Consider the following 14,489-nt stretch of genomic DNA (forward strand, 5'->3'; position numbering starts at 1 on the left):
TATAATGCTGACTGACTGATGCTGAAGTGAACATTCAGATATTTAAAGAAGTGTGCCATTAAGCTTTATATATCTGGTAAGTAAACTGAAAATTTAATTCATTTCATTTAAATTTCGTTCATTTAACATATTTAATATTGGGGGGCATCCAAGTTATTTTACATATTTGAACATTTTTTAAAAAGTAATACAATGGTTATTTCCCTGGTAATTAGTTACTTTTATAATGATATAACTTAGTTACTAACTCAGTTACTATTTGTGAGAAGTAACTAGTAACTATAACTAATTACTTTTTTAAAGTAACATGCCCAACACTGCTCATACTGTACTATATTACACCCCACGCATGGTTTAAAATAGCGTTTTAAGTTTTGTTTTATATCTGGGTCACTTTCATGCTAAAGAATTACTGTAGCCCTAGACCAGGGGTGCCCAGTCCTATTCCTGGAGATCAACCTTCTTGTAGAGTTTAGTTCCAACCCTAACCAAACTCACCTGTCTGCAATTATCAAGTGCTTCTTCAGATCCTAATTAGTTGGTTCAGGTGTGTTTGATCAGGGTTGGAGCTGAACTCTGCAGTAAGGTAGATCTCCAGGAACAGGGTTGAGCATCCATGCCCTACACAATCTTTCACTTATATTCAGTGAAAAAGTGATTGACCTGTGTCATATAATTTAACAAATACCAATTTTATTTAACAACAGTATGTCTTACCCTACACTGGTTTGTGAATCAGTTTTGTTTTGGATGTTCTGAATGGAACACAAAACAATATAATACAGTACATTTTTATAATTTATTTGTATTGGATGTGTGCTTCCAGATGGGAATTGAATGATGAGGAAAAAATGGTTTTCTGAAACAGTAGTGACATGATGCTAGTATGCTGATGTTCAGTAGTAATCCGTAGGGTTTTTTATGTTGTCTCTTTTCAGATAATAGCATATCAGCCATATGGTCGTTCTGTGGACTGGTGGGCTTATGGAGTCCTGTTGTACGAGATGCTGGCGGGTCAGGTGAGTTAACCAAGTCCTACATTGCCAGCTGTTACCTTCTGCCAATCTTAGAATACAGGTATAGCTTTGTTGTAATATAGTTTGTAGTGATCATGTGTGTTTGTATAGTTTTAAACAAAATTCAACAAAAAGTATCCACATATAATATTGACACCATCAGCTTTACCCAGAAAGAGTTTGTGGGAAAAATGCACCTCTTCACATCCACAACCTGGTTTTAAAAAATACATATAATAAATTTAAATCTTACATCTTATCATAATAAATATCTTTTGTAAGGCTCTTGTCTGTTATTAATAGAATTAGCATGTATTAATCTTGTTAATCTATGTTAATCTATAATGTTATTAATCTATGTTAATTTCAGCATCTACCAATGCATTATTAAAAATCAAAAGTTGTGCTTGTTAACATTAGCTAATGCTCTGTGAACTAACAATGAACAACTGTATTTTCATTAAAAAAGATTAATAAATACTGTATTAAATGCATTGTTCATTGTTTGTTCATGTGGTACAAGTTGCCAGTGATGGTAATATCATAGGATTTAAGTATATTCTAACCTACTGAGACCCTGCATCCTCATATGAGGACATTATATTTTAGTGAATTTCTCTGAGACTGTACATGCCACAGTTTTAAGTCCTGTCCTGTCCTGTACAGAGGACATTCAGGGCTTTTCAGAGATACTAAATGTTGGGATGTTTCACCATGACCACTCCCTTCTCTTGGTCTAATATTAATTTAGTATGGAAATATGATAATATTTTGTAATTATCATCTAAATTTAATTTTTAAACTGCGTCATAAATCAGCATCTCAGGAAAATGTTATGGGGTTTCAAATCAAAATATGACTTTCTGTTATGAAACAGGACGTTGATTTTATACATGTCCTCATGTGAGTACACCGGGACTAAAAGCATGTCTATTACACATTTTGGGAGACAGAACAAATAAATAGGGAAATAAATTGTATTTCAGTATTCCTATGAAATATTATATATTATTATGAAAATCTTGTCAATTAATACACTTATTTTTTATTACGTGTTGCCCCAAAAACACATCAATATGCAAATTAGATTTAGTTTATAGGTACATTGTATAAAATGAGAAAACCTGTTTATGGCCATTTTACATTTTGCATAAAGAAAAATGGTATATAAAATCATTCTGTTATAACATAGCTGAGACTCACCTTTATACAAAGTTTGGTAAAAAAAAAAAAAAAAAAAAAAATCCTGAAAGCTAAAAATGTATTGGTAATTTTTTTTAAAAAATCAATTGTTTTTGCCTATGCATGTTCATTCATGCCTTTTTATTATTATTATTATTATTATTATATATTTTTTTTTTTTTACTTTTTTTCCTCTGAACAATGTAATGACATTAAAAAAAAACTTATTTTTAACTATTTTCCCGGGTCTCAGGAGGCTAAGATACTCTTTTGTGGTATTATGGTACTATAAGGTCCTTCAAATAATACCATGGTATTACCACTTTGTCACTTGTTTTTCCCATGTTTTATGCTAGCACTTTTGTACTTTTTGTAAGGGTAAGCTTAATGTAAATCCTATAATGCCACATGTGAAGAGTACAAGAGTTTCCATGTTTATATATCAGGATATATATTTAATATCCATTTTGATTTTATGTTAATTATGTTCTCTTTTTCTCTCTCTTTGTCTCTCTCTCTCCCTCTTCACAGCCTCCATTTGATGGTGAGGATGAAGATGAACTTTTCCAGTCCATTATGGAGCACAATGTCTCCTACCCTAAATCCATGTCTAAAGAAGCAGTTTCCATCTGCAAAGGAGTAAGTTCTGACACATAAAGGCAGAATGTTCCAGGTTCAAAAGCCCGACTGAACCAGTATGACTCCTCTTCTTGACTCAGTATTTTCTCATTGGAGAGAGAATATCTGGGGACAAATAGAGGATTTTTTCTCTCTAGTTCATTAATAACACAAAACCAAAATTCACCAAAACATTATTCTTCTATTTTGATGTCTATATCTTTTATCTTAGCCTCTGAAAATAGTTTTAGACTTCTTGACTTAATAGTTAGTTATGCACAGACTTTGCATTTTCCGGGAACAATAAATATATGTGGTCGAGACCAGAAAGTACAAGTTTAGGAGGTCATTTCATACCTGACAAATGAGGAGGATATATCTCAGAAGAAGAGAGCAGAGTTATTCCAAAAACCAGGTCATTAGGTTCCCGTGAATCCAAGATTATTCTGACAGAAATACACTGACATTTGATATCAATATATCTTAAATTACATTCAGTGAAAGTTACTGAAATGTATAGAACAGAAAAAATGTCTTTTGTATAGTCATCACTTCTTTTAATGTCATATTACATGCATCTGCTCTGAAATTCACTGCCCTCAGAAATTCACTGCAGGAGCTGATCCAATTTAGATAAAAACACATGAACCCCCGGTTTCATTTTTAATAAAAGTCTTATCAGTGTTCAGGTTTCATTTGCCATGAATGCAGTGTATTGTTATTAGATTGAACTTCAGTCTGACAAGACCAAAACTTTTAACTATTTTGAAACAGGCCGTTTCTTCCTTGCTTGACCAATGTGGTAAATCAAATATATATTTTCTATCATTTTCATTAACTAACATCAACAAAGACATGACTAAATTGCATAATCTCTATTTAAAAATAATATTTCAGCAATTGCTGTTTCCAGAACTTCTTAACATTTTGTTTTCAGTGAGATTCCTATAATCTACATCTCTGACAAACAAAATACTGTGGCAATGCATAGTTCTAACTTCATGGACATATTTATGTATAGAAAACAACAGATACATTTTATAATGTAGCACATTCTCCATACTGTTTGGAAAGATTACTGTTTGAAAAAAAAAAAAAAGAATTATTAATGGAGCATCTCGATTGTCTGGCATTCACTGCTGATTATGCCGTTGCATAATCTTTTATTCATTGCAGTACCATATTTTCTACATGCACTGTAACAGACAAATTCATTTTCCAAAATAATATAAAAATTCAATAATAAATCCTTTTTTTTCTTTCGAGCAGTACAAATCAACACACTATTAACAGAAATAAAGCAGTTATATGACATATCTGCACACTTGCATTACATTCTAAGTTTCAGCCAAACCACTTTTAAATTAAATAAACCACTTTAAATAAAAGTGCATTATCTTGTTCTGAATCAAAAGTCAAGGTAAAATGACAGGTACATAAATTAATCATTTCAGAAGGTATTGTCGTCATTGTGAGGAATAAACTTTTTTTCCACATATTGAATTTTTCAGGTACTTTTAGGAATACCACAGTAGTACCATAATAACTTTTGCTACTATTATTTTTAAAAACATTGTGTTAGGTAGAGAAAGAGATAACGGTGTAAGCACGGCACAACACAGCTGATGATTTGCGTCATCACACACTGTCTCACTATAATGTTCTCTATCATCTTCTGTCTTTCTGTCAGTGGTAGAGGTGTAAGTTCATCTGTTTTCATTTCTGTGTGTTTTGAAATTTGGGTGTGTTTTATAAACTGTGCCACCTACTAATGGATACATAGTGGCTGTCAGAGGCTGACCCAGAAAAGCTCAGGACTATAGAGGGATAATGAATTGGTAATTTACCTGAAATCAATTTTCCTGACAAATTTAAGTCACCATTTAATAATTAAAACAAAATAATGAAACGAAAAAGAAATCTTGTTCTTTAGTTATCAGGCTGTTAAGTTTGTAAAGTTCACTGCATCTGTGAACAATTCAGTAACACTTTAGTTTAAGGACCAATTCTCACAATAAACTAATTGTTTATTAGCATGCATATTACTAGCATAATGGCTGTTTAGGAGTACTGATAAACCACATATTAATGCTTTATTCTGCATGGCCATATTTTAGATTTCTTATACCCAGTACCTAAACTTAAACCGTGACACTTTCGTTTATGGACCAATTCTCACTATTAACAAATTGCTTATTAGCCTGCATATTACTAGCATATTGGCTGTTTATTAGTATGTATATAGCAAATATTCTCGATGACCATATTTTAGATCCTACAAAATACCTAATCTTAAACAACTACCTTACTAACTATTAATATGCAGTAATTAGGAGTTTATTGAGACAAAGTTACAGTTGATAGTGAGAATTAGACCTTAAAATAGTGACCACTTAAACAAACTTAACTACCATAATCACTATTAATAAGCAGCAAATTAGGAGTTTACTGAGACAAAAGTCATAGTTAATAGTTAGTTAAAAGTAAGACTTGGTCACCAAACTAAAGTGTGATTAGATATTCTGGATGGTGCACAGCTTTGTCCAAAAGCCAACAAATTGGTTTCTCTAGATTCTTTGGGGTTTGTATGAGTGATTTATATAGCATATTGGAAGAAAAAAAAAGGTATTAAATGAATTTTTAAGGTTTTACTGTTTGAGTATACATTTGAGTTTTAATCCACCTCTACCACCATTCACACCATTGACTCAAGTACTTACAGACAAACAGATATCACTTAATGACTTTTGATGTGATGGAAAACAATAGCCTGCACAATTTGTGAAAAAAAGTATATATATATATATATATATATATTCTTTTTTTTTTTTTTTTTTTTTTTTTTTTTCAATACAATACAACTACAATATCACCCCCATCACATTGACTTTTTTTCAAGACTGTAATATCACACCCAGAGAAAAGGAACAAAAAAAACTCCACACATTTTCCCCATTACGACTGCAGAGATGTATGTGTTCAGTTTAAAGTCTGAGATTTTCTGATGAATGTGTAACTGTTGTCCCTTCTGGCCTTTATCTGCAGTACAGATTTACCATGGCCATGGAGAATGAAGATATTAATTTGAGTATGTCTTGGAGGTGGTTTTAGCTGTTAAGGTTATTTTTTATGTCTTCATATTAAGAAACTACACTGACTAAATGGTAAAAGAAACAATGACCAGTTAAACTTTCATAATAGAGTCTATTATGAAAGTGTAAGCGGTCATTGTTTCTTTTTTTTCTATAATTATTCTAGATTCAATTGTATATGAATTTCATGAATAGACACTCATATGCAATTGAACCTAGTGTAATTGTTGGCAAAATGTTTATGTCCATGCAATTTGTCTATCTATATTTGAAATTATGTGTGTTATCATGAAATTTAAAGATGACCATATGCATCATAAACTAAAATCTTTTTTAATGATTGTTACAATAAGCCTTTTCCTGTTTAGACAGTAAAGATTATATTTTGTCTTGTGTCTCAGCTGATGACAAAACACCCTTCAAAGCGTCTGGGCTGCTGCCCAGAAGGGGAGAGAGATATTCGTGAACATGCTTTCTTCCGTCGGATTGACTGGGAACGCCTGGAAAACAGAGAAATACAGCCTCCATTCAAACCTAAAGTGGTAAGAAAATCCATGAAGGTCTATTCATTTTCAACTTATGTATCATATACTGTTAAAAACTGTTAAGAACTCTTGCTGGCTTCAACTGCAAGTTTTTATAGTGGCCCTGAAAGGCATGTATTATAGTATTTATGATGATTAAGATTAAGATACAGAAGAGTAAATGTTATTATATTTCTGTGTGCTAGAAATTAACTGGTGGCAGTGTTTCAGGTATTACAGGATAGAATGTTGGCCTGTTTATTTTACTACTTATAGCAGTATATTTTATAAAGTGATGTGATGTTAATATAGCAACTTTGAACTTCCAAAACCATATTTAGCTAGGAATGTACTGATAACCACTAAGATAATACAGACAGTACAATAAGTGCCCTGTTAATAAAATGGTAACTCATAGTCTTTACTTCCAAAAAGATAAAAGTAACAATAACATTTAAATAATGACAGTGTTTTACAATAAAATGACAGTAATTTCTCTATATGGTAAAGTAAGTTCTTGAAGTTAACCAATTAAAAAGTTTTCACAGTAACAATTGTAAAAATTACAAAAATAAATAAATACACCACCAGCACAAATGAAAACCTCTCTGACACTAATGTGTAATCATCTGCCTGCTTCTTGCTGTGTATATTTTCTGTGCCTGATATTTGTTCTAATAATTCTAGTTTTCACTGTTTTTTAGTGAAACGTGTTATGAATTGGTATTGCTTTTCTGAGACAGCGCCTGTGGAGGAACATTTTGCCAAGATGCTAAAAGGATATAGATAGAGCCATTTGTCATATTAAATAGCTTAGATTGTCCTTGGTGAGGTTGCGTGTATGTGTGTGTGTTGTATGAGTGGGAGAGAGCGAGAGAGACGGATGAGCTGCAAAAGCAGTCTGCATACATATATATGACTTCTAAAGTGGGTCATACTGTAGTTGTTTCCCCTTCACAAGCACACATGCTCTCCCACACATATATCATTGAATAGGGCATTCTGTCAAATCACTGGGGAAAAAAACAGAAAAGAAGAGAGGAGTTAGTTTGTCTCAAGTATTTGTGTGTTTCGCATGATGTCCTATTTTTTAGTCTTCTGTGCTATGTGTGGGTGTGTTCTGAACATCACCTGTCACTTTTAATATTTTTTGTGTTTGTTTGTTTTTAACAATTGTCTGATGTCCCCTGAGGACATCCTGAAGCTGAAATGCAGCTTCCTTTCATGGTCAAAAGTAGGCCAGATACAGACCCTGTGTCTCTTTCACACTAATGGTGGGGGTTAAACAGGCTTAATTCAGCACAGCTACCATTTTAAACATTTAGCCAATCATTAGTTCCACTTCTGACGTAGGAAGTGCCCTACATGGACCTCTGTGTCTGAAAATGGCTTTTTATGGTCTCTGTGTTTGTGAATGATTATGACAGTTGCTACTTTAATTGATCTGCATGCTTGTTAGAACACAACCAGATTCCCCCTCACTTTCTCATCATTCACATATGATGGGAAAATCTGCCTCATAAGAGAGCATGACACAGGCATTTATATTTGACCATCTCTTTCAGTGCTTGAGTCACCATTCATCTCTCCTTTCAAATATCATACAATGAGAAGGGGGGAGGGATGTCTTCTATTTTAAGGCAAATCTTGAGCTGCATGTCTTATAGAATCTGGCAGCTTTACAAAAGGAAACTCCATATCCTTTCTTTCTTTCTCGTAACTGTTTATGTTTGTGTACATTAAATTTGGGACGTCAGTTGATTAAAGATATTACTTAATTGCATGATGTGCCAATTAATTGATCAAATAAATTTCAAATCATCACTTAGGTCAGTCTACTTTTTTTTTTTTTTTTGATGGAAAGGAAAATTCCTTTATGTACAGGGGGATGGTTAATTGTATTCATTTTGTTCATACATATTTAAAGATATGCCTATATAAAGATATTCTGTTAAACGTTCAGTGAGGTCATAACAGTAAATGTTGTTGGCTGTGGTTCTTGTACTAAAACAATTCATGGGTCTGAAACCTGCACACCATATAACCCACCCATGTATATATCATTGATAAGAAGCTTTGAATCATTTATTCGTCATAATAATAGGGTTATTATAAATGTGCTTCTGGTACTTTTTTTATACACATGGTATGGAGGTTAAAGAAGTCTACAAAATAATGGATTGACTGTCAGGTATTAATGTTCCTTTCACTTACAGTAGGTCAGTTAATTTGTCAAGATGCTTATGAGGTGTACAAGTACTCATGAGCCTGTCATGGAAAATAGAAAATGAGAATAGCAAGTAGCCTACTGTGATGTTGTTTTGTCACTCAGAAGATTTTAACACATAAATAATTAGTTTCACATTACAATTTATGTTTTTGCACATTAATACAAAGCACTCATTTTAGAAGCTGCTGTGGCTTGCCAGTGTGTTTGGCTTCCACATCTGTGTTCTCCAAACCAGCAGAGCAAACTGAGTTATCATCCAGATGAAGAGGAACTAGGGCATATAATCTGAAATCTGAGGAGTGTTAATTTCTGCGCTGAACATGAGGGAATTGGGAACAAAAATATAAATAGTCATCAAAATCTCATATTTCCAACAAAGAATGTTAAACAAATTAAACATTTAAAATTCCTTTTATTTAGAGTTAAAACAGTCTAACTTTAAACCATGTTTGTTTGTTGGCTGCATTACAATGTATATTTTACAAACCTTTGACTGTCATTTGTGTCTTCATATGATGTATTGATTAACACTACATGGCTGTAGTATGTCAAAAGTAATAATTTCTGTAATCTCTCTCTCTTGCTATTTTTGTTGTTTTATAGTGTGGAAAGGCGGCAGAGAACTTTGACAAGTTCTTCACACGCACACAGCCACAACTGACCCCTCCTGATGAGCTGGTTATCGCCAACATCGACCAGGCCGAATTCGATGGATTTTCCTTCATCAACCCTCAATTCGTCCATCCCTCCATCACCACCACTGAATAAAATGGGAAAAGGAGGGAATGAATGTGATTCTACCTACTACCCCAAAACTCTGCCCTTGCCTTTACCCTTTTATCTGACAAATGTTAAACCAAAACCACAATTATCTCAAATTATGTCCTGTCTTTTTTGTTTAAAAATCTGGCAATTATTTTTTTGCATTTTTCACATCATTTCAATGTAGGCCAGTCGAAGAGTTTACCTTAAAGATTGAAAATAGATTGAGAGATTTTGTTTTTAAAAACTCAGTAACACTTTAAACTGGTTAGGAAGGGCTGTTTACATTACAAACTGATCATCTGACTTAGTGCAGACCAGTTTTTAAAAGTCTAGAAGGCCGTCTTATCTCAAGCCACTGGTGGCTGGCACAGCATGATTTCACCACATCTGCCCGAAGCCCCATAGGAGATACAGAGTTGTGTGCTTCCTAAGACAGTCTTCCCATTCAGGGTTTCTAAAGGTAATCGCCAAAGCCGATGGGGTTTCTGTCTTCCCCTTAGCACTATACCAATTTACCTATTTACAGAATTACTTCTGGTGTCAGTTTCAGCAGTCACTTTTTGGAGTCTCCAGTGTTTTCTCATTGTAAGTGTCGTTAAATGTTTTAAATAAAATGCTAAACATCTCTCAGTCTAATATTTGCACATATTTCAGGTATGGCATGACAACTTGGCACACCATTTTAACAACTTGTTTGCTTTTTCTGTTTGTTTTATGGTAAAAAAGCATGCCGAGAGTTTCTGCAGTCCACAAGCAGACAGAGCTGTGGATGCATGAGATGTTTTGAAAGGTTTCATGTTTCAACATAGTGTTTTGCGTTTTTAAATTTAATTTTTTTATTTAATTTATGTTGTTCCATATAAAATTGTTTTATTTCATGGTAAACAGATATACACTTTTACCCATAAAAAAAAAAGACAGAATATTAAAGGTATTACCTCGTTATCCCTTTAATTCACCAAGTGTTTTTAAAATATCCTCTTTTTTGCCATAGTGTAAAATGTCCTGGGAACATTTGTGTGTGTGTGTGTGTGTGTGTGTGTGTGTGTGTGTGTGTGTGTGTGTGCGTATGTGTGTATTTTGATTTGGTAATTAGGGATATTACAAGAGGGAGAAATATTTAAGTGTTGGCATTTATGTCAAGATCTAATTATGTTGTTCTTAAACTATCATTGTCTGCATACAGTATAAGTAAATATTGAATACTAAATGTTAATCTCTGCTATACCTGCAGAATTACCTTTACATCATTATGTTTGGATTTAACATAATTGATTGTAAATTGTAACATCGTTATGTCATATTTCTCCTCTTGCTGCTTCAACATTTCGGTTGTACTTAATAATACATGCTATTTAAACAGTAAAGAACCTTTTTATACCAACTAAATGTGACTTCATTACATTACAAAGGTGAAATTTCTGTGACATTAGGGCAAATTTAAAACGAGTTTGCATTAACTGTTAAAGGGAAAGTTCATTTAGAAATAGAAATTCTGTCATTTATTCGCACTGAAGTTGTTCCGAACCTGTATGGGTTTTTTTCTTGTGTTGAACACAAAAGATATGTTGAAGAATGTTTGTAACTAAACAGTTGCCGGTAGCCATTAATTTCCATAGTATTTTTCCCATACTATGGAAGTCAATGGCTTGCAACTATTTGGTTACCAGCATGAGTAAATGATGATGTATGTAAATGATGAGTAAATGATGACAGAATTGTCATTTTTGCATGAACTATCCCTTTACCATAAAACTGAAGTACTATTATCGATTAGTTTAAATGTTTTTAGTAACTTTCATAGTCCACTTTTATGATCATTGTCCCTTTTAAATGTGTAATTTTGTATTAACCATATCGTTACACAGTCAGCTACTATAAGGATATTATTCAGGTAGATATTTGTGTAATTGTTGTTATCATTGGTGTGTATTGATGTAAACATTGTAACATGACATGGAAATGACCTTGTACTTTGCATAATGAAATCATTTACAAATGTGCTTTCGCCATACGATTTTCCAACTGTACTTTGTCAAAACACCTTTGCTTTTGGCTGTTTTAATGTGACCTGATTGGATTCTATGGTTTTGAAGTGTGAGCTGATTGGCTGCTGTCGTCCTACTATGGTCTGATAACTTGCCTTTGCTTGCATGTTTTGGTATGAAAATCCACTTGAAAAGATTTGTGTGTATTTATGAAGAATGTTTTGCTATCAGTGGAATATAAAATTGAGATTATAAACTTATTACAGCATGGAGTATGAACAAGGCAGATACATATTAAATATTTTTCTCCTTTCACATATTTAATAGTGTAACTCTGAATTTCGATTATTTTAATGTCTTGATATTGTAAATTTTGATAGATTCTGTATGTTCTTCTTCCCATCTTTTTCTGCTGTTAGGAGTAATTACGTAGTAAATTTCTGAATTAGATGAAAATCACACATGGGACAATCGGCTTGATTAGATTTTAGATTACAGGTGTCAGTTTTCTTCTAGCACTAATATACTTACTAGTTTTATGTTTTCCCCCTCTTTTTTGTCACATAAAGGCAAATATATTGAGATGTGGCACCATGCCTGTAGTATAGATCAGCTCAGTTCTGTCTTCTCTTTTATTTCTATGATTTATTGATGTTGATCTTGCCGTAAAACCCCTTCAGTGCTAAAAACTAATCTTTGTTAAAATTGTATGCAGACTCCAATCTTTCTTTCTTTTGTTGGTTCTTTCCAAAAAAACTGCTTTGCGTCAGTGCCATGCTGAACCCAGCAGGACCAGCGTTGCCATAACGATGTTTGCCAGTATTGAATCCAGTATTTTGTGCACTGGTCTCATGTAGCCATACTGTTAACTGAATGCTGTTACTGCTCTTAAGATTGCAGTACAGCATCTCTTGCTCCGTGTATCTGCCATTCAAACATGTGCACTACCTTGGCTGTTGTAAAGAATGTTGCATAGGCATTTCTTAAAAACAGGTTTAACATGGCATGCTTTGAGTTTCCTCTACTGTAAGATGATCCAACTGCCTTACCCTATTCTTTCTGTTCCTATGCTGCTGAATTAATGATGGAATACAAATGGATGAATGAACTGCTAATATTTTTGCTTGTTTCTTTGCCTCAGTCGTTTGGCTTACCCTTAAAGGAAAAGTTCACCTAAATATGCTGTATCTGCTTCTTTAGTCAGGTCTTGTCATCAGTTATAATTAATTTAGAATTATTTCTACACCCAGATTCTAAAAACAAGGTGGAATTACCTAACTAGTTTTTGTGTTTGTCGAAGAGGAGAGAAGAACTTTGCTCCTCATCTTATAATATTTTTTCATTACTTTGTGTTATTCTTTATGTGTAGATTGGTTGGTACATCACCCTGTTGTCCTTTTGCTTTGTGTGATTCAGTCCACCTGTTTTATTTTCATCTGTTGAGTTTTTCATTTTCATTTAGAGGACAGAATCAACAGAATGCCTTATTTTGCTCTCTTTCTGCCTCTCAAATAGCAAGGTCCTGAATTGAACCCAAAGTCTCTTTTCTTATACATACTAATATTGATCCATAGCATATAAATAAACAAAGTAAAATGTTGTATTTTGTAGCTGTGCATGTTACCCCTGCCTTTGTTGTCTTTACAGAATATATGCTTTTCCACGCAATCTTTGTTGCGATTTATACCTAATGTATGATACTGCAAATAAAGAAGGGAAAATGAAACTCGGTCTGGATGTCCCTTCTTGTAAAATGAAGCTGGCACTGACTGTGGTGATCTGTTATCGGGTCTCATGCACTAGAGCAGGGTGCAGATAAAAATTTCATGCTAAGAGAGTCAAAAGAAGTATAAAATGGTCATTCTGAATATTTTATCCAGAAGCTCAGGACATTGTCAGTCATCTTACCCGCACATTTACTGTAGACCAATGGGAGTTTTTTCCCTTGACACATTCACATAAAAATATTTTTAATTGCTGTCAACACTCAATCAAATTCCACACTGCTATGGATTGAAACTATATGCAGACCATAGACAAATTTTGTATGTGTGTCTGTTTGTCCACTGTCAGAAGCATCTGTGTTTGGGTCTTTTACTTTCCAGTAATCCAATTATTCATAGTAAAGCAGGACACTCATCTCCCCACAGACTTTTCACAGACCATCTAAAGCTCAACATCCATAATAAAGTCTCAAGTGGTACATCCATGGACCATTTACATCCATGGTGGTGCATTCATCCATTTATGTGGAGGAAAACGAGGCTGAGAGGGATATACAGTGCCTTGCAAAAGTATTCATTTTTTCACATTTTGTTACGTTGCAGCCTTATGTTAAACTGCTTTAAATGGTTTTTTCCCATGTCAGTCTACACTTCATACACCTTAATGACAAAGCAGAAAACAGATTTGTAACAACTTTGCAAATTTATTACAAATAAAACACTGAAATAAGTACATTGCTTAAGTATTCATACCCTTAACTCAGTTCTTAGGTGAAGTACCTTTACAGCCTCAAGTTTTTTTGGGCATGATGCGACATGTTTTGTACATCTGCATTTGGCAATTTTCTGCCATTCCTCACCTCACCTCTTCACCTTTCAAGCTCTGTCAGCTTGGATGGGGGCTGGCAGACATTTTCAGGTTTCTCCAGACATGTTTGATTGTGCCAATGAGTTGTCTATAAGCCACTCTTGCTGTGTACTTAAAGTCATTGTCCTGTTGGAAGGTAAACCTTCTGCCCAGCCTGACGTTCTGAATGCCCTGAACTGGGTTTTAATCTAAATTTTTTGGTGCATTGAGCTTTCCTTCTACTCTGACGAGTCCCTCAGTCCCTGCTGCTGAAAAAAAGCCCCACAGCATAAGACTGATACCACCACACTTTACTGTTGGGATGGTACTCTACAGGTGATGAACAGTGCCTGGTTTCCTCCATACATGATGCTTAAAATTGAGGTTAATCAGACCAGAGAATCTTGTTTCTCACAGGTGCTTTCGGTGCTTTGTTGCAAATTCCAAGTGGGCTTTAATGTGTGTTCACTGAGGAGGATTGAATTTGGCCACACCGCCATAAA

At 33.9% G+C, this 14,489-nt stretch overlaps 1 protein-coding gene across 1 annotated transcript in view; it reads left to right on the forward strand.

Moving 5' to 3' along the window:
- prkcaa (protein kinase C, alpha, a) overlaps positions 1-13,131 on the forward strand; it is a 99,002-nt gene extending 85,871 nt beyond the window's left edge. The window contains 4 exon segments of the mRNA XM_051112307.1: positions 939-1,019; positions 2,730-2,837; positions 6,310-6,450; positions 9,266-13,131. Of these exon segments, the coding sequence (XP_050968264.1) occupies positions 939-1,019; positions 2,730-2,837; positions 6,310-6,450; positions 9,266-9,430 (495 nt within the window). The 3' untranslated portion in view covers positions 9,431-13,131.
- The last annotated feature ends 1,358 nt before the right edge of the window (positions 13,132-14,489 follow it).

The sequence above is a fragment of the Labeo rohita genome, chromosome 6 (genome assembly GCF_022985175.1).
Source record: "Labeo rohita strain BAU-BD-2019 chromosome 6, IGBB_LRoh.1.0, whole genome shotgun sequence".
Classification (NCBI taxonomy): Eukaryota; Metazoa; Chordata; class Actinopteri; order Cypriniformes; family Cyprinidae; genus Labeo; species Labeo rohita.